This window comes from Gallinula chloropus, assembly GCF_964237585.1.
Source record: "Gallinula chloropus genome assembly, chromosome: 23".
NCBI classification, from domain to species: Eukaryota; Metazoa; Chordata; class Aves; order Gruiformes; family Rallidae; genus Gallinula; species Gallinula chloropus.
Window position 1 is genome coordinate 2,331,144 of NC_140108.1, and position 19,112 is coordinate 2,350,255.

The following is a 19,112-nucleotide window of genomic DNA, read 5'->3' on the forward strand; positions in this document are numbered from 1 at the left end:
GGCTGGTGGGTTGCACTGTGAGCCAGGTCTTCAGCAGGGTGGGAGCAAGGGAGGGCTGGGGCTTGGGGTGGGGAGCCACAGTGATGCCTGAGCATGGATGAGGTGCATTGTTAGTGTCTCCCTGTGGGTCTTTCCAAGGTGATGGAGCAGGCTGTGAAGCAGGAGGCCGGTGGTTTTGCCTCCCTGGTGTCAGCAGCGCTGGAGGAGAGGTCTGTGTCAGCCACAGCTGTTTGGCAGCTGCTGCTGGCTGTGCAGGAGCCTGTCCCACTGACCCTGCTCATGGAGGAGATCCGCAAGCAGCCTGGGGCACAGTTCTTCTTCCAAGCAGGTAATGAAGTCCCCTTGGTGTCCCTCCACACTCTCCCTGAGGCAGAAGCTTCTTTCTCACTCCTCTCTCTGGCTGGGAACCCTTTTTTCTTCCAGTGGATCTCAACACCCATGTCCTCATTGGTCTGCAAACGCAGCTGCTCTCCTTGTGGCTCCTCATCTTTGGGTTTTGTGATGAGCAGACCTGCTGGGAGCTGGCTGCCTGGCTGCCTGTGCTGGCCCTGCAAGCACAGCACAGTGCCTCTGGTCAAACTGCTCCATCTCCTCTGTGCTCAGCCCAGAGAAACCAGCACATGGTGCATCTGGCAGCTTTATATGGGGCTGTCCTGAGATGAGGCAAATTGTGCCTAGAAATGCTGCTTTCTCTGCAAAAGTCATTATGGGATGTGTGTAACTGGAGGAAGAGAAGAAATCCTGAGTCTTGGGAGAACCATGCCTGCCTTTTGAGGTTGTCACTGTCTCTCTAGGCAGCGTGCTCTGGAAAACCCAATTCTCTCACCCAAAGTTGGACAGACAGTAAGAAGTGAGGTCTGCTGGGCTCCCATGCTGGGTGTGAGCACTGAAATTCATGTAACCAAAGGTTGCCTGTAGGTTTTTTTTCCTGTTTCCTCTGCCCTAAAGCTAATTACAGCTCAACTTCAGGAGTGGGCTGGACAAAGCTAAGGCCTTCAGGTTCTCCTTGGGGTTTGTGTTTTTAAAGACCTCTACTTTTTGTTTCCCTCTTCAGTGGCCACCAGTGAGAGCACAGCCATTGAGATCATCCTGCGGCACAGCAAGCTGATAGCAGAGGGCATCCAGCAGAGAGCTGACCTGGAGGGCTTGGCTCCAGGGGAGGCTGGGCTCACAGAAGCAGTAAAAGAGGTATGAGAGGATGCTCTCAGAGTCAGCATGGTTTGGGGGCTCAAAGGATGGACAGGCCCTAGAAATCCACTGAAATCAAGGGACATGCCGGGTCCTTGAGCAAAACCAATGGCTTTGCCTTTGTGTGAAGCAGGGATAACCCAAGCTGTCTTCCCCAACATATTCTCCATACATGCTATAGGTACTCTGTCTTCTACAGTGCACAGAAGTTTCAGCTGGGCAGGGCCAGCTCATTTGGTAGATCCCCTAGAGTTAATGAACCACATGGCCTTCACTGAATGCTTATCCAAGTGTTTGAAGGTCCCATTGCTCTCAATTCAGTCTTGAACAGCCCTTTGTGTGGTTTGCTTTCAGCAGAGGCTGGTGCATGGTGAGGAATGTGGCACTCCATGTCATGTTCCTTGACTCCAGGTGTCTATGAGAGCATTTTGGAATGAGTCCCGTTGTCGGACTCAGTTCTTTCTGGGGTGCTGTGTTGCCACAGGACCTGCTTTTCAAGGCCTAGGGCTGTATTCCTGGCAGTGGCAGGGGGTACAGGATGTGTTTCCAGCCAGCTGGTGGTTGCCTCCACCATTGCAAGCACGTAACGTTTGCCATGGTGGGTTTGTGGGAGGGTGATGGAATCAATCTGCCAGGTCTCTCCATAGTAGTCACATTTCATCCACCATCCTCCATACCAGGGGGGCTTTAGCTGCTTAGCTTGCTTGATTGCAGCACATGTCTCACATTCATGGATGATCTGTGAGATAGCATCCATGGTCAGGTCCACCCCTTGATCCCCAGCCCATCTATATGTTGCATCTCTTCCTCGACAGCCTGAGGTATCATGGGCCCACTGAGCTATGAATAAGTCACCCTTATGTTGCCAGTCTAGATCTACCTCAGCCACTTCAATCCAGCCTTACCCACCTGATGGTTGTTTTGATGTTCCTCCATGGCCATGGTACGTGGCCATTAGGTACATGGGCATCTCCATGATGTGTTTTTACAAGCTTCTCCAGCTGGGTAGCAGTATCTTGCCATGAGCCAGCAGCCCATATGGGTTTGTCTCTATGCTGCCAGTGGTTCTGTTTCCATTGCTGTAACAAGGCATTGGACATCATCCAGCAGTCAGTATAGAGGCAGAGTATTGGCCACTTGTCTATTTTGGCAATGCCCAGGGCTAACTGGATGGCCTTCACCTTGGCAAACTGGCTTAATTCACCTTCTCCTTCAGTGGCTTCTGTGACTGTGGACTCCACACAGCAGCCTTCCACCCCCAGTGCTTTCCCACAACCTCACACCACATGGCCTGGGTGTATAGGACTTCACTGGGACCAATGGGTAACTGCATTGTCCAGATCATAATAAACCATCTCCCATACAGCTCATTCTCTCAGGTACTGGATAGCTGTCTCTGTGGTGCTCCATTTGGGTGACTGACATGTAACATCCTACCCTCAGAGGCTGGAGGTTTGTGACTTTTTCCCAGTTGCCTTGTCAATGCCTCCTTCCCCAGCCAGGGATCCCAGCTGCTTGGCCTCCCTAACTTCTAATTCCAGGCTGTTGGCTCTACCATCCCAGCATGGGAGCAGCCAAGTGATAATGTGGTCATCTGGAAGGTGGACCTTCCAGACTGTCTGCAGTGGCTTGGTCCTGCTCTGGTTAGCAGCTGTTAGGAGATCTGGAAGAGTGAGGTACACATGGGTATGCACAGATCCTCACCTTGGTTCTCCTTGCACTGGCTGTTTGATGGGGTGTGGATTTGGAAGGGGGGAGAAGTGGTGTATAAAAGGCAGGTTTCTGAGGTAGGTGGGGCTGGTAATGCTGTGAGGCATTGAGGGACTGGTCTTTCCATGGAAAAATGGCCTAATTTAAGTGAGTGAATCCCAAAACAGAAAGCCTGAGAATGTAACTTTTTTTTAATCCTGAAATTCTCTCAGCTCAGGCACTTAGATCAGTGGAGGGGCAAAGACCTGTGTGGAAAGGGATTTCTTTTCTGGTTTCTCAAAGCAGGTTCCCAGCTGTAGAGATGAAATAAAGCAGATGTTCCCTCACTCTCAGACCATCCCCAACCTTTCACAACCCAAAACCTCTGTCATGTGACGTTTTCTTCCTCTTACTCCTCCAGCTACTGAGTATTTCTGCTCAGAAGGAAAGTTCAGAGGCCTCCCTGAAAGCAGCTCTGAGCACAGCCCAGGAGAAGTCTGTTCCAGCCCTCAAGATCTGTCAGCTGCTGTGTGATGTCCATGAGACCTTTCCAGACCTGCAGCCAGTGATGCAGGAGCTGGGCCACATGGGTAAGAGAGAAGCACAGACTTTCATCCTTCCATGGTGGTTGACACACAGTTATGGGAGCCTTGGGTGGTTTGATACAGACCTGAGGGCACTTCACAGAACAACCCCCTGGCCTAATGTTGGGGTTGTACTTGCAGGAGGGCTCACAGGGGTGACCTCTGGATCTGAGCACTGGAGTGTGCATTCTCCTGCTGGTAAAATGCACCAGAGGAAGGTTTTGGATGTTACATGTGCTGCAGAGACCACAACTCATACCACATACTCAGCTGTGTTTGCATTTCTTCATTTAAGCCTTTGACTGGAGTAATGTAAGCAACTTAGTTATGTAATTTGTATCTCTACTGGGTTATTTTATATCAAGACCAGGTTGGATGGGGCTTTAGGCAACCTGGGCCAATGGAGGGTGTCCCTGCCCATGGCAGAGGGTGGAACTAGATGAGCTTTGGGGTCCGTTCCAGCCCTAACCAGTCTGTGAGTCTGTGGTTTTTCAGCACTTTTATCCTTAACTGGTGGGGTTTCTTTCACTCTTCTTCTACTTCTGGGTCTGTGTGAATCTGAACTTGCACTACAGCCCCTTGACTTTGTGCATCTGTGGATACTTCACGAGCTGATGATGAGAAGGTCACATCAGAGCACACTTGTCATATGCACAGATGACCATGGTGGTGCATCTTGTAGTCCAGGAGTAGTTTCTGAGTTTGTTTCCTCATTATGCTTTAATTTGGTCTTGCCAAACTTTACAGAGCAAATGATCCCCTGAGAGGGTCCCTCAGTGGGGAGAGGGGTGGTATGTACCATACCAGTTTGGCAAAGGTTTGAAGGAAGCACATAGAGATTGCAATTTGGTGAACTCCAGAGACAAATGCATCTCAGTAACCATGTGTGAGATCCAGCCCTGAGCTGGAGGGCACTCTCCAGCTGAGCCAAGCTGTGTCTCTGCACCCATCACTTGAAGGAAGGATGATTAGCAGAATTTAATGAGAAAGACAAGAGGGCCAGGCAGCTAATGACAGCTTTGCTTTCTCTTGAAAAGAACATAGGTGTGACTTGCTTATCCTGTTTGCTCACCTAGATTTTTATGGCACTTTGTTTCCCAGTGCACCCAGACCCTTGGATGCCCACTGGGATGTACACAGGGGCATTTCTTTTCCAGTCACAGGCACTGGTTCACCTTAGTTCATTCCTGTTTACTCCTGGTCCCAGAGCTGCTCTAGTTCAGAGCACGGTGTGGAGATAGTAACCAGCATTAATGGGTTGTCTCTGTTTTTAGGGGTAGAAGGTTTGGGTCAGGACTGTGGTTGGTCTTTAGGAATGAACACACATGTCTGGCTTTCACACTCTGGGCAGTGAGAGGTGAAGCTGATGCTCCCCACGTGCTGGGAGGGGGCAGAGGGTGATGCTGTCCCTTCACCTGCCCCTGTTCTTGAGTAATGAGGAAATGCTGGGGAGTAGATGGGACTGGGTGACTTGGAGCAGTTTGTAGAAGGAACTGAGGACCTGGCTCAAGCTGTAGAGCTTGGAGTGTGGCAACACATGCTCTGTTCCCCTCTCTTGACTCAGTGGCCATAGTGGTCACCCTGAGAGATGCCCTACACTGTAGATCCACTGTTGATGCCCAGTTCAGATCTAGCTCCTCTCTTCTCACTCCACCAAGAGCTGCTACTGATCCAGTTATTTTTTCACCTGGTCATGGGTCTGATGAGAATTTCCAGAGAAAAGATGATTCCTTCTTACCTTCCATTGCCCTCTGTCCCCTGATGCTTCAGGCATTTGCCCTACTCCCCTTGACCCTCTCTGAAGGTGAGATGTGCCAGTGCCAATGAGATAAGCCAGCAGAAGCTGCACGTGCAGCCCAGCTCAGCTCCTGAGCACCTTGCAGCCCTCACCAGTGAGGGACTTGGGGAGTCAGCTGGATTGCTCTGGCAGATGCCTGCATCTCTGGCACCAATATCAAAGAGAGCAGACTGCTGTTACTAAGTGTCTTTGCAGGGCTTGGAGCCAAGGTTGAGACAAAATCAACCAAGAAGCAACATCAAAAACAGGAGCCCTGGAAAACTGGTATTTACTTGGCAAACACATACACACTGTATGAAGTGGCCAGGGGAGGATTGCCAATTCCCAACCCCTTTTTTGGCATCCTACAGATCTTTACACTGAACTTTCTTATCTTCATTTCTAGGCCAGTCTCCCCAGCTCTGATATCACTGTTTACCAGCCCTAAATGTTGCAGGTGGCTTTATGGATCAGTACCCATGTGGCTCTTGGCATGAGATATGAATGAGGACTGTGGGCCTCGTGTTTGAGGTCTGCAACCTTCCACTTGGAACAGAGTTCTCACATTTCTGAAGAACACACCTGCCTCATGGAGATGTGCACAGTTTGCATTTTCACTTGAAAGCAACAGATTTTACATCTCTTAAAAAAAAAAAAAAAAAGAGAAATCTGGTACTAAATTTAGGTGAGCTGAAACACTTGGGAAGCACCCAGCATCACTGTGGGGGACACTGTCTGCATCCAGCCCCCACCACACTGAGCAATATGAAATCATAGAATCATAGAATCCCAGCCTGGTCTGGGTTGGAAGGGACCCCAAGGGTCACAGAGCTCCAACCCCCTGCCACAGGCAGGGACACCAACCTCCAGGCCTGGAGCTACACAAGGTTGCCCAGGGCCCCAGCCAACCTGGCCTTGAACACCCCTAGGGATGGGGCACCTGCCCCCTCTCTGGGCAGCCTGTTCCAGCCCCTCACCACTCTCTCTGCAAAGAACTTCCCCCTAATATCCAATTTAACCCTTTCCTCCTCCAGCTTCACTCCATCCCCCTTGTCCTGCCAGTCTCTGCCCTTTAACAAGCTGATTCCCCTCCTGTTCCTCTGCTCCCTTCAGAGACTGGAAGGCTGCAATGAGGTCCCCCCACAGCCTTCTCTTCTCCAGGCTGACCCAGCCCAGCTCCCTCAGCCTCTCTCCGTAGGGGAGCTGCTCCAGCCCTCTGATCATCTCTGTGGCTCCTCTGACCCCTCTCCACCAGTCCCACATCTTTCTTGTCCTGGGGCCCCAGCTCTGGACACAGGACTCCAGCTGGGGCCTCCCCAGGGCAGAGCAGAGAGGGACAATCCCCTCCCTGTCCCTGCTGCCACCCCTCTGCTGATGGAGCCCAGGATCCCATCGCCCTTCCCAGCTGCCACAGCCACTGCTGGCTCATGTTAAGCTTCTCACCCCCCATCACACCCAGGTCCTTCTCAGGGCTGCTCCCCAGGAGCTCCTCTCCCAGGCTGTATCTGTGTCTGGGATTCCTCCAGCCCAAGTGCAACACCTGACACTTGGCAATGTTGAACCTCATTAGGTTCACCCAAACCCACCTTTCCAGCCTGTCAGGATCCCTCTGGATGGCTCCTTTCCTTCTGTTGTGTCAACCACACCACTCAGCTTGGTGTCACCCACAAACTTGCTGAGGGTGCACTCAATTCCATCATCAGTGTCATTGATGAAGATGACAATGTCTGCATCCATCCCCCATCACACTGAGCAATATGAAATCTGTTGGCTTCTCCTTGGCTCCCTTGTGTAGTCAGAGCTCATTCCCTTGAAGCTGGGGCTTGCAAGGATTCAGTTCAGCTCTTCCAGCTCTGGTGGTTTGACCCTGGCTGGAGGCCAGACACCCACCAAAGTCGCTCTTAATCCCAAACAACATTTTCACAGGCATAAGAGCAGGAGGACCATGAGCCAGCTCTTGGCCCACCAGAGTTTGTGGCAAAACTCCTCTTCATCTCACTCAGGTTACAGCCTTGCTGCCATGGCACTTTTGGACATTTCCAGTCCCAGCTTCCTTACTGCTCTTACCTCCATCCACATTCAGCATGCCCATCCAGATGACTCTGGGAGGTTTAAAGATTTTTCTTCAATTGGCTCAGAAAAAGTGATAGTGTTGGTTTTGAGGATATGGTAAGAGACCTTAGAGGTGAAAGACTTGGGTTGCTATCTTGACAGAGTATGGCAAACTGGAAACCAGTCTTCCAGGCTGTTTATCTCCCTGGATGCATTCAGGGCTTTGTGGGTCACCACTTGACATCTTAAGATTTCCAAATCTGTTGGAATCTGCCACCTGGTTTCTAGTTGGTTGGAAATCCAGGGAAGTATTACTGTGTGGGGAGGAGCACGCTTTGCAGAGCTGTCCCTGTAGTGAGAAAGGCAGAAATGAAGCTTTGCAGGCACAGGCTGAATTTCCTCTGCATTGGCAAAAGAAATCTGCACTGGTTTCCATGGCCACACAGTTGTGTGGGTCTCATTATAGCAAAGAAGCCAAATAGATCTGTTTGTATTTTGATTTCTTCCATACACACATTTCCTGTGGGTCTTTTCTGTTGTGGTTTAACCCCAGACAGTAACTGAGCACCAGGCAGCTGCTTGCACATTCCTTTTGACAAGGGAGTGGGGAGGAGACTGGGACAATCCTGTGGTTTGAGATAGACAGTTTAATAGGATGTGGTGGTTTGACCCTGGCTGGAGGCCAGATGCCCACCAAAGCTGCTTTGTCACTGCCCTTTTCAGCTGGGCAGGGGAGAAAAGAGATACTGAGAGGCTCAGGAGTGGAGATAAGGCCAGGGAGAGATCATTCCACAGAGTCAGGGGCAGAACAGACTCAACATGGACTAAAAATCCAAAAAAAAAGCATCTCATTTATTACTCTGCAGATACATCCCCCCAGTGACACCAGAGTCGGGTGAGAAGTGTGACCAGATCTTAAAGCTCCTCCTCCCACCCCTCCCTTCTCAGCAGGCTGCACTTCAGTCAGGATTTTGCTCTCTTCTCCCCCCTCATTGTGGCTCAGGGAGGGGCAGGGACTGGGGGTCTTGGTTAGTTCCTCACAAGATGGTCTCCTTCTTAGCCAGGGGGGGATTCCTCACCCCCTTCCCCAGCTGCACCGTGGGGTCCCACCCAGGGCAGACAGTCTTCCACAGACTTCTCCAGCCAGTCCTTTCCCATGGGGCTTCAGCTCTTCCCCAGCTGCCCCAGTGTGGGTCACTGCTCTGGGTGCAGCCATAAATCACAGAATGTCTCTCTCAGGCCCAGACTGCTCCAGCCTGGCCTTCCACAGGGCCACAAGCCCCCCCCCAGCAAACCTGCTCCGGTGTGGGCCTCTTGCTCATCTCTGGGTCTCTGTCTCTCTCCATGGGCAGGTCTCAGCGTCTTCCATGTCTCCCCCCACTCCAGCATGGGGCCTCTCCATGGGCTGCAGGTGGGGTCTGGGCCAGCTGAAACCAGGACATGATCCTTGGTGAATTTTCCAGCTTGTGCTTTTTGAGATGATGGTGCTACAGGGACTCAGAAAAGCATCTGGCTTTGTAAGACGTGAATGTCATGAGTGATTTAGAATACCTCAGGGCCCTAAGCAGAAGACACGTAAAGGTTGTACCAAGATTATCTGGTACCCTCCCCCTGGGGTCCCACCCACGGCAGACAGTCCTCCAAGAACTCCAACCTGAGTCCTTTCCCACAGAGCACTCTGAATACCAGAATCCCAGGGGTTGGAAGGGGCCTGGAGAGCTCCTGGGGTCCAACCCCCTGCCAAAGCAGCTCCCCAGCTCATATTGCACAGGGCAGCGTCCAGACAGGGCTGGAATCTCTCCAGAGATGGAGACTCCACACCCCCTGGGCAGCCTGTCCCAGGGCTCCCTCACCCTCACTGGGGAAAAGTTCTTCCCCATGGTGCTGTGGAACTCCCTGTGCTCCAACTTGCAGCCATTGCCCCTTGTCCTGTCCCCACAGACACTGAAAAGGGGCTGCCCATTTCCCCCTGCATCCCATCCTTCAGATATTGATAAACATTAATCAGGTCCCCCCTTAGTCTTCTTTTCTCCAGGCTGAACAGCCCCAGCTCACTCAGCCTTTCCTCACAGGGGAGATGCTCCAGGCCCTTCATCATCCCCGTAGCCCCTCTGGACTCTCTCCAGGAGATCCCTGTCTGTTTTATCCCAGGGAGCCCAGAACTGGACACAACACTCCAGGTGGGGCCTGAGGAGGGCAGAGCAGAGGGGGAGGATCCCCTCCTGTGACCTGCTGGCCACACTCCTCTTGATGCCCCCAGGATCCCATTGTCTCTCTCAGCCCCCAGGGCACACTGCTGGCTCATGGCCACCCTGTCATCTACCAGCACCCCCAGGTCCTTCTCCACAGAGCTCCTCTCCAGCAGGTCACCCCCAGCCTGTCCTGACTCCAGCAGTTATTCCTTCCCAGGTGCCAGACTCTCCACTTGCTTTTGTTGAACCTCATCTGGTTTCTCCCTGCCCAGCTCTCCAGCCTGTCCAGGTCTCTCTGGATGGCAGCTCAGTGTTCCTGCATTTGGGAAGCATTCCTGAGATTTCTTGTTGTTACTGGCTGGCTATCCACCCTCAATGGCAGACTTAGATGGTATCATAACTGAGGCTCAGATCTTCCAAATGTTTAAGCACAGTCCTAACTTCACATGTCTGAGCAGGAGGCAGTTGTTTGAAAGCAACAGCTGTTCCTGTTTGAGAAGCTCTCTGGAAATGGGGCCCTGGCTCTTGCCACATCACACTGACCCTGGTATGTATGGGTGGAGAAATTCAAGGACCACTCTCCCATGCTTTGGCTCCACACATGGTCCTGCTTTTGGGCCAAGCCATGTGCCATTGCTGTGATGAGGCAGCATGTCCATTGTGTGTCTGTTACTGCTGCACAGCACCAACTGTCTGTGTAGGAGCATTCAGGAGATGGGAGACTAAGGGACTGGATCCCAGTTCTACTGGTCACCACTCTAACAGGAATTGCTGTTTCTGCAGGTTTCTTAACAGAGGGAACTGGGGAGAAACCTGGGATCAGGAAGTGGAAGGTGAACAGCGAATCCCAAGTTGAAGCTCTGGACAAAGATGAGGACAAGCCAGGCTGTGCCAGAGCCAAGGAGCCACAGGAAGCCCAAGAAAAAGCTTCTGCTAAGAAAAGTTTTGTCTGCAAAGCCTGTGATAAGACCTTCCACTTCTACTGCCGCCTGAAGGTGCACGTGAAACGTTGTAGGGTGGCCAGGGGAAAGCAAATCCAGTGCAAGGAGTGCAGTGAGGTCAGATCAACGAAGAAGGAGCTGGAGAAGCATCAGCTGGAAGCCCACGGCGTGGTGGGGGTGGCCAAGAGGAAGAAGAAGAAGCGGCTCCCTGTGGCCTGTGACATCTGTGGCCGACAGTTTGCTCATGCCTCAGGTAGGGCTGGTGGGAGCAGGGTGAGAGCCAGAGGTGTTTGGACAGAAGGCTGGACAATGTAATCAAGTGATGGTCTGAAATCTCCTCCTCTCCCTGCAGCTGTGGGAGCACCGTGTGTGAGAGATGCAGCTCAGCTCATTTCTCCTGCCCCACTGAGCACAACAGCTTTCTGATTAGTTCTCCCCTAATTGCTTTTCCACGTGGCTTATCAAGGAAAAGTGGGGCTACGGGCAAATTTAAATGCTTCCAAAAATAATCCAACTGTTCCAGTTCTGTGACTGCTTTAGCAGAAGGAGTTAGAGGAGTTGAGTCCCTTTGCCATCCCCATGGCAGCTCCCAAGATCCTGGTGGAGCTCCAGGCTGGAGGATGCCAGTGGACCCCCAGTGTCTCAGGTGGGACAGAGGACACTGGTGGACCCCTGGTGCTGTGGGTGGGCTGGTGGACTTCCAGGCTGGTTAAAGTGGTGCTTCTGCAGCAGGGTCAGACAGGGCTGGTGCTGGGTCCCCCCAATGCCACCTTGGTGCTGTGGGTGGGCTGGTGGACCTCCAGGCTGGGTAGAGTGGTGCTTGTGCAGCAGGGTCAGACAGAGATTGACCAATGCCACCTTGGTGTCCTGTGTGCCTCCCCAGGGATGCAGTACCACAAGCTGACAGAGCACTTTGATGAGAAGCCCTTCTCCTGCCAGGAGTGTGGAGCCAAGTTCGCGGCCAACTCCACGCTGAAGAACCACCTGCGGCTGCACACGGGTGACCGGCCCTTCATGTGCAAGCACTGCCTCATGACCTTCATGCAGGCCTCAGCCCTTGCCTACCACACCAAGAAGAAGCATGCTGAGGGTGAGCCTTCTCCAGGGGAGCTTGGCCATGGGCTCCATCCACTCCTTGCTGCATCTACCCCTTTGTGCCCTCTTCCTCCGTCAACCTTCTGGCTGCTTCCCCAGCCCTTCAGGAGCCCTTTGGCAGCAGGCTGTGCCCAGATGTCCTTCACCCACATGGTTTTCCCTGCAGTTCCCCACTCTACCTTGCCCCCAACCCCTTCTCTAGGTTCTCCAGTTGTCCACCCAGTTAGCAGTTTGCTCTCTTTTAAGGGGGTCTTCCTCTGCCTGCCTTGCTTCTCACCAGAGTAGCTCCACTCTGTACCCTCACATCTAGGTCCCTGTGATGTATCTTCTCCCTCTGGATAATACACTTTCTTCCATCCATCCCTCTGGCTGAATTTCACATAGTGCTTCATGCTAGTGCTTCTTCTACCCCTGCACTCAGCCCCATGCACTACCAGGGCTTAGGCATGCCTCTGCCAGCTCACAGGCACATCACCATGTTTGTAGTAAATGCACTTTGGTACTTAGGTGTACTTCCCACTGTGGCACCAGTGTGGGAGACACAGCAGTGTGTAGTACCTCCAGAAGTGTGTAGTACCTCCAGAAGTGTGTAGTACCTCCACATAGGATCATAGAACATTAAGGTTGGAAAAGACCTTCAAGATCATCAAGTCCAACCATCAGCCCTACACCACTGTAACCTCTAAAGCATCTCCTGAAGCACCTCGTCTACCCATTTTTTGAACACCCCCAGGGAAGGCAACTCCACCACCTCCCTGGGCAGCCTGTTCCAATGCTTCACCACTCCTTTGGTGAAGAAATTTTTCCTAATCTGCAATCTGAACCTCCCCTGGTGCAACTTTAGACCATTTACTTTTGTCCTATTGCTAGTCACTGAGAAGAGGAGGCCAACCCCTGCCTCACTACAACCACCTTTAAGGTAGCAATAGAGAGCAATCAGGTCTCCCTTCACCTTCCTCTTCTCCAGGCTGAACAGCCCCAGCTCCCTCAGCCTCTCCTCATAAGAGGTGTGTTCTCCACCCCCCTAATCAGCCTGGTTGCCCTTCTCTGCATCCTCTCCAGCACCTCGATCCCTGAGGTCTGTAGTCACTTATTCCTCCCTGTTCAGGTGTGTTTTACTCCAGCACCTGTAAGACTTTCTTGACCCTGCACCAAGATGCTCTGGCTACCCTCAGAAAGCCACTGTCCACTTTACAGTCTTTTCCCTTGGAAATTGGGCATGGCCCATGCAGAACTGTCCCATTAGGTACAGGCTCTTCCCCCTCCTGTGTCCCTGCAGGGAAGATGTATGCCTGCCAGTACTGTGATGCTGTGTTTGCCCAGTCCATCGAGCTGTCACGCCACGTCCGGACTCACACAGGGGACAAGCCCTACGTCTGCAGGGAGTGTGGGAAAGGCTTTCGCCAGGCCAACGGCCTCTCCATCCACCTGAGGACCTTCCACAGTGAGTATAGACAGCTGTCTCCTCAGCCTGGGCAGCTCAGCTGGCAGGACATGGCTTCTGCAGGGTTGTGGCAGGCCCATCCGTGTCAGCAGAGGCTCATGCAGGTTCACTAGTGCCTGTGGGCTGGCTGGAGACCTCGTGGAGAGGTTCTTCCCTCCCAAGAAGTGCAAGATGGGATGCTCTGGGTAGGGTTATCCCAAATGAAATGGCAGGGCTGGCTTCTAGCAAACCCATGCTGGAAACCTACTGGGGGAAGCAGTAGATAAGCTGGAGCAGAACTACCTGTCTGCAGAGCCAGAGCTCCAGTGTTGGGTTTTGCCTGGAAAGTAACACTCTCCTCTTTCTCTTTTCTTCTCTCCCTCTGTGAATGCTCAATTCTTCTGGTTTCCCCTTTGATGTCTTTGCTCCCTCTGTGGCTCTCCTTCCCTTTGGGGTCAGCAGACATGGAGGATCCCTATGACTGCAAGAAGTGCAGGGTGAGCTTTGCCACTCTGCAGGAGCACCGCAAGCACATCCACCAAGCTCACTCCCGGGAGTACCACCCCTGCCCCACCTGCTCCAAGGTCTTCAGCGCCCCGTCGCTCCTGGAGCGCCACAGGGTGACCCATGTTGGGGGGAAGCCCTTTAGCTGTGAGATCTGTGGCAAAGCTTACCAGGTGAGCAGCAAGGCTTTGGTCTTGTTTGGATGTCTCTGCTGGCTGGGTGCAGCATTTTAGGGTCAGCAGAAGGAAAGGTTGCAGAGAGGAGGCAGAGTCTGAAGGGAAAAGGTGGGTCTGTGGAGAGACATGGGCTGTGACTGCTCATCAGGTTGAGGGAGAGGATTCTAACCCTCTGTTCTGCACTGGTGAGACCTCCATGCAGTGCTGTGTCCAGTTCTGGAACCCCCAGTGTAAGAAGAACGTTGAGCTCTTGGAATGGGTCCAGAGGAGGGCTGTGAAGCTGATGAGAGGGCTGGAGCAGCTCCCCTACAAGGACAGGCTGTGAGAGTTGGGGATGTTCAGCCTGAAGAAGAGAAGGCTTTGGGGCAACCTTATGGCAGTGTGAAGGAAGCCTATAGGAAAGCTGGGGAGGGACTTCTTACAAGAGCCTGGAGCAATAGGAGGAGGGGTAATGGCTATAAACTTAAAGAGGGTAGGTTTACACTAGATAAAAGGAAGACATTTTTCCACTGTGAGGGTGGTGAGGCCCTGGAACAGGTTGCCTAGAGAAGCTGTGGATGCCCCCTCCCCAGGAGTGTTCAAGGCCAGGCTGAATGGGGCTTTGAGCAACTGGTCTAGTGGGAGATGTCCTTGCCCATGGGGGGGGAGGGGGAACAAGATGATCTCAAAGATCCCCTCCAACCCAAACCATTCTGTGATGCTGTGATTCTATGGTACCTGCCTATCAGGACCCTCAGGAATCTCTTTCACCTAAGCTTCTAGCTCACAAGAAGTGTAGGAATAAAAACCCTGGTGTTGCAAATAGCCTGTCTCAGTGGGAGTGTGTGGGAGCACGTTCCTCCACAGGAACAAGAATTTACACCTAAAGGAAACCAGCAGAGATTGGGATGAGGGTTCAGCAGTGGTCAACTCTTCAGGGGCAGCAGAGAAACAGGAGTGAGCTGTTAGCTGCTATCCAGTGGGAGGATGAGCAGGTCCTGCACCTGCTGAGCACAGCCCCACTGGTCCTGTTGCTTTCCCCATGGTTTCTTGCTGTCCTGGTGCCCCTGGAGCAGCTTTGCATTGTAACCATGATCTGATCCTTTCTGTTGCAGCAGTTGTCAGGGTTGTGGTATCACAACCGGACCCACCACCCCGATGTTTTTGCAGCTCAGAATCATCGCTCCTCCAAGTTCTCCTCCCTGCAGTGCAGCTCCTGTGACAAAACCTTCTCCAGCACTGCTGCTCACAGAAAGCACGTCAAGGCAGAGCACACAGGTAACAGTCCCTTCAGCAGCCAGCAAAACCACGTGGTGACTGCTGGGAGAGATGCAGCAATAGCTGCTGGGACAAGGCTGCACATCCCATGTACCTGCAGATCAGAATAGGTTCTTCATATCCTGTAGCAGTCTCTTCTGGTGTGTCTCATCTCTTCATCTCACAGCTCACTTGCTCTTGGGTTCTCCCTTTTCCTGCCTTTTTTCCAAAGATGCTCCTTATGTCTGTGTGCATGTGTGGTGTTGCTGGGATATAAACAGAGCTCTGGTCCAGGTCTCTTGTAGGAGACCTCAAGTGCACAAGAGGAGTGTGGGCAGCAGGTCACAGGAGGGGATCCTCCCCCTCTGCTCTGCCCTGGTCAGGCCCCACCTGGAGTGTTGTGTCCAGTTCTGGGCTCCCTGGGATAAAAAAGACAGGGATCTCCTGGAGAGAGTCCAGAGGGGCCATGGGGATGATGAAGGGCCTGGAGCATCTCCCCTGTGAGGAAAGGCTGAGTGAGCTGGGGCTGTTCAGCCTGGAGAAAAGAAGACTAAGGGGGGACCTGATTAATGTTTATCAATATCTGAAGGATGGGATGCAGGGGGAAATGGGCAGCCCCTTTTCAGTGTCTGTGGGGACAGGACAAGGGGCAATGGCTGCAAGTTGGAGCACAGGAAGTTCCGCAGCAACCTGGGGAAGAACTTTTCCCCAGTGAGGGTGAGGGAGCCCTGGGACAGGCTGCCCAGGGGGTGTGGAGTCTCCATCTCTGGAGAGATTCCAGCCCCGTCTGGACGCCGCCCTGTGCAATCTGAGCTGGGGAGCTGCTTTGGCAGGGGGTTGGACCCCAGGAGCTCTCCAGGTCCCTTCCAACCCCTGTGACTCTGGGATTCTGTGGTTTGCAGATGTGAAGTTCCAGGAGTGTGAGACGTGCAAGGAGCTCTTCCCCACGCTGGCTCTTCTGCAGGTCCATGTGAAGTGCAGGCACTCAGGTCTGTTGTGTTTGCTGTTGTTCATGTTTACCTTGTGAGCACTGACTGCTCCTCTCAGTGAGAGGTGTCTGAGCTGCAAGTGGGAGAGTGAAGATGGACATGGTAAGGAAGCAGAGTGTGAAGAAACAGAAAATATGGATGAACTGGACAAGCCCTGTTTTTGTGAGGCTGGGAGATGCTTGTTAAGCTGCTGGAGCTGCTGGGGTCAGGGAGGGATCTGAATTTGCTTGTTGCAGGAGAGAAGAGAGCTGAGTGCTGGTGAAGAGACCTCAGCACAGAGAAACAGGGGAGTGAACCCTGAGTCTTTGTGAAGGGGAGAGATGGTGGGAGACTGGAAAACAAGGGGGTTATCACTAGAAAGATAAGACAGGAGCTGTGGCTTGGGAAGACCATGTCAAGGGACCTTTGGCAAGTGTACAAGCTGAAGCAAGGCTATGAGGGCAGAGTCAACTCACAGGCCAGGCTGCTATGAAAGGTGGATTCCTAGGGCTGTGCATGGGATAGCAGGAGAGGAGGGAGATCAGGAGGTGTTGGAGGGGACAGCCAACAGCAACCTGGAGAGTGAGGAGGCAAAGACCTAGACACAGCTCTGTCTGAGAGGAGAAAGACCCTGCAGGAGATAATGGGCTTGCAACAGCTGAGTCAGGAGCTACAAGCCAGGCCAACAAGGAGCAGTGTTGGGTGGTGCAAGGGAACAGGGAGAAGAGATGTTGGTGAGAAGGATCAGCTGCTGTCAGACACACCAGCTGGGTTTCTGAACACCAGAGCTGCAGGAAGCTGGTCAGACCTGACCTGAGTAGCCAAACTGCTGGACAGGCAGAGGTGTAGCCAGGAGAAGGGACGTGCCATGCCCTCAGTCCCTGGTGGATTTCAGCCCTGGCTGTTTGGCAGTCCCTGTGGCCTTGGGCTGGCCCTGGCCACTACAGGCCAGGCTCAGGGCAGTGCTTCTCCCCACAGGCTCCCAGCCCTTTCGCTGCTTGTACTGCTCAGCATCCTTCCGCTTCCCAGGGGCTCTGCAGAACCACGTCACCACCGAGCACTTCAAGCAGACAGAGAGCACCTTCACCTGTGAGCTCTGTGGGGAGCTCTTCCCCTCCCAGGGCGAGCTGGAGGGGCACTACAGTGCTGAGCATCCCAAGGTGGTCTTCTCCCAAGCCACCACAGCCCAGATTGTGCAGGTAAAGGCTGCTCTGTGCCATAGCCCCTGTGGTTGTTCATCCATCCTCCCTGTCCTTCTTCCCAAACCTTCCCTGCAGCTCCTGTCACCCCTTTTGCTTCCCAATTCCCCCTTAGAATCCCAGACTGGTCTGGTTTGGAAGGGACCCCAAGGATCACAGAGCTCCAACCCCCCTGCCACAGGCAGGGCCACCAACCTCCAGGCCTGGAGCTACACAAGGTTGCCCAGGGCCCCATCCAACCTGGCCTTGGACACCCCCAGGGACAGGGCACCCACCCCCTTCCCTGTTCCAGCCCCTCACCACTCTGTCTTCTTAGAAGGGTTCAGGGTGCAAGCCCCCAGGCCACAGTGCTTGTGTGAGGCAGGCTCTCTGGAGGAGGGACTGACAGGCAGCCTGTGCCTGGTTACTGAGGTGCTGTTAAAATTCAGGTAACTTACCCCAGCTGGTTTGTTGAAGGCCAGATGCTAGGCTTGAACCCAGACTCCTCCTCTTCAGTATCTTCAGCCATCAGTGAAGAGCATCTCCTTGGATGAGGGAGCCAGTTTTCAAAGATTCCCTGGGCTGACATTCCTCTGGTGGATAATCTGAGCATTTATTGTCTCCAACTGCTTGTGGAGCTAAATTACAGCAATTTACTGGAGAGAAATATTTAAATCCCTCTCCTGTCTTCTCTTCTGCACTGTTGGGGTGTGTGGTTGGGGGGTTGGCATCAGTCTGACACCTCTTGCAATTGGAGACTTTTGGGGTGACATTAAGTGTTCCTGCCAGAGCTGGGGCCAGGAAAGGTGTGGGTAGCAAAGTGATTGTGGGGAAAGGGGTGCTGTAAGTGTCTGACTCTCAGGTCATCTTCCACACAGGTGATTCAGACGTCAGAGCAAGGAGCAGCAGAGCACATCATCTCCTTTGATGAGGCCCAACTCGCTGGCTCTCAGGTCTTTGTGACGTTGCCCGAATCCCAGGTGAGCCAAGCTGGCTCTGAGCTGGTGGCAGTGACCATGGAGGAATTGTTTGATGACAAAGTCACTCTGATTTGTGAAGAAGCCAAGTGAGAGTGAGTGGTGGGTGCCTGGGTGCCCATGTGTGGCACCTGGTATCCCTTAGACTCATTCTGGAGCTGTTCCTCAGCTGGGAGGTGCAGGGGAAGCAGCCCTGTGGTGCTGCAAAAGGAAGAGCATGCAGCAAGCACAGCATGGCCGTGGGCAGGAGAGGTTTGGAGGCATTCACAAGGGCCTGGTGAGTCTCCCTGCAGTCAGCCACTGCCAGCTTGAGTGAGCTGGACCACTCATCCCTCCCTGCTCAAGAGAAATAAAGCAGCAGAGGAGAAGACTGGAATTGGATGTGTTCATGTGTGTTCCTCCACTGCTGGGAACAGAGTGGGGCAGAGCAGACCAGTGCAGGACAGAGCATGTGAAACCAAAGAAAAGGCTGCCTTGAGAGTTCAGGGTGGAGATGCTCATGGTTGAGTCTGTGATGTGCTCAGGGGTATCAGCTAATCTGCTGGGTGGGCAAGGGCTGCTTTGTTCCTTCTGTTGCTGTCCCCTGTACCATTGTGCTGCCTGTTAAGCCAGCTAGAGAAGTCCTTCAGTGCAGAGCTGACATCTGGGGCTCTCTGCTCAAGCAGAGACTCATTAGGAGTTGTGCTGACTGGCTCTGGAGCTGTTCAGGTGATACCTTGCACTGCTCAGGTCTGATCCCCTCTGTGCTCCTGCTGTGGCTGGCTGGTACCAAGAAGGGTCACAGGCATCTGCATCCTCTTTGCCAGTGAGGAGCCCTGAGATCTCCCACCCCTCTCCTTCCCTGAGGACATGCTGAAGCTGTGCCTCTGAGAACAAAGGAGTTGTGCCTGCTCTGAAAGCCCCTCATTACTGCTGTGGGTGGGGTGGCACTAATGAAGGGTGCAGTGGCTGTTGTGGCTTCCCTGTGGCACTGGGACATGGCCCTGAAAAACGTGTTTCCCAGCTGCACAAATGAGCTGTGGGGTCAAACACTCACACAAGGAGGTTCTGCCAGGAGGAATGCTGCACCAGTCTCCACTGGGCAGTTCCCTAGACCAAGTGGAAGGCTTACCCCCTCTTGGAGGGACCTCCA

At 53.2% G+C, this 19,112-nt stretch overlaps 1 protein-coding gene across 1 annotated transcript in view; it reads left to right on the forward strand.

Annotated features, from left to right (window-relative positions):
• ZBTB40 (zinc finger and BTB domain containing 40) overlaps window positions 1-18,331 on the forward strand; it is a gene marked incomplete at its 5' end in the record, with an annotated part of 35,707 nt that extends 17,376 nt beyond the window's left edge. The window contains 11 exons of the mRNA XM_084274668.1: window positions 139-328; window positions 1,055-1,188; window positions 3,299-3,467; window positions 10,266-10,676; window positions 11,307-11,513; window positions 12,798-12,962; window positions 13,404-13,618; window positions 14,716-14,878; window positions 15,760-15,846; window positions 16,855-17,024; window positions 17,882-18,331. Of these exons, the coding sequence (XP_084130794.1) occupies window positions 139-328; window positions 1,055-1,188; window positions 3,299-3,467; window positions 10,266-10,676; window positions 11,307-11,513; window positions 12,798-12,962; window positions 13,404-13,618; window positions 14,716-14,878; window positions 15,760-15,846; window positions 16,855-17,024; window positions 17,882-18,073 (2,103 nt within the window). The 3' untranslated portion in view covers window positions 18,074-18,331. The remainder of the gene's footprint in view (window positions 1-138; window positions 329-1,054; window positions 1,189-3,298; window positions 3,468-10,265; window positions 10,677-11,306; window positions 11,514-12,797; window positions 12,963-13,403; window positions 13,619-14,715; window positions 14,879-15,759; window positions 15,847-16,854; window positions 17,025-17,881) is intronic.
• Between the last annotated feature and the right edge of the window lie 781 nt (window positions 18,332-19,112).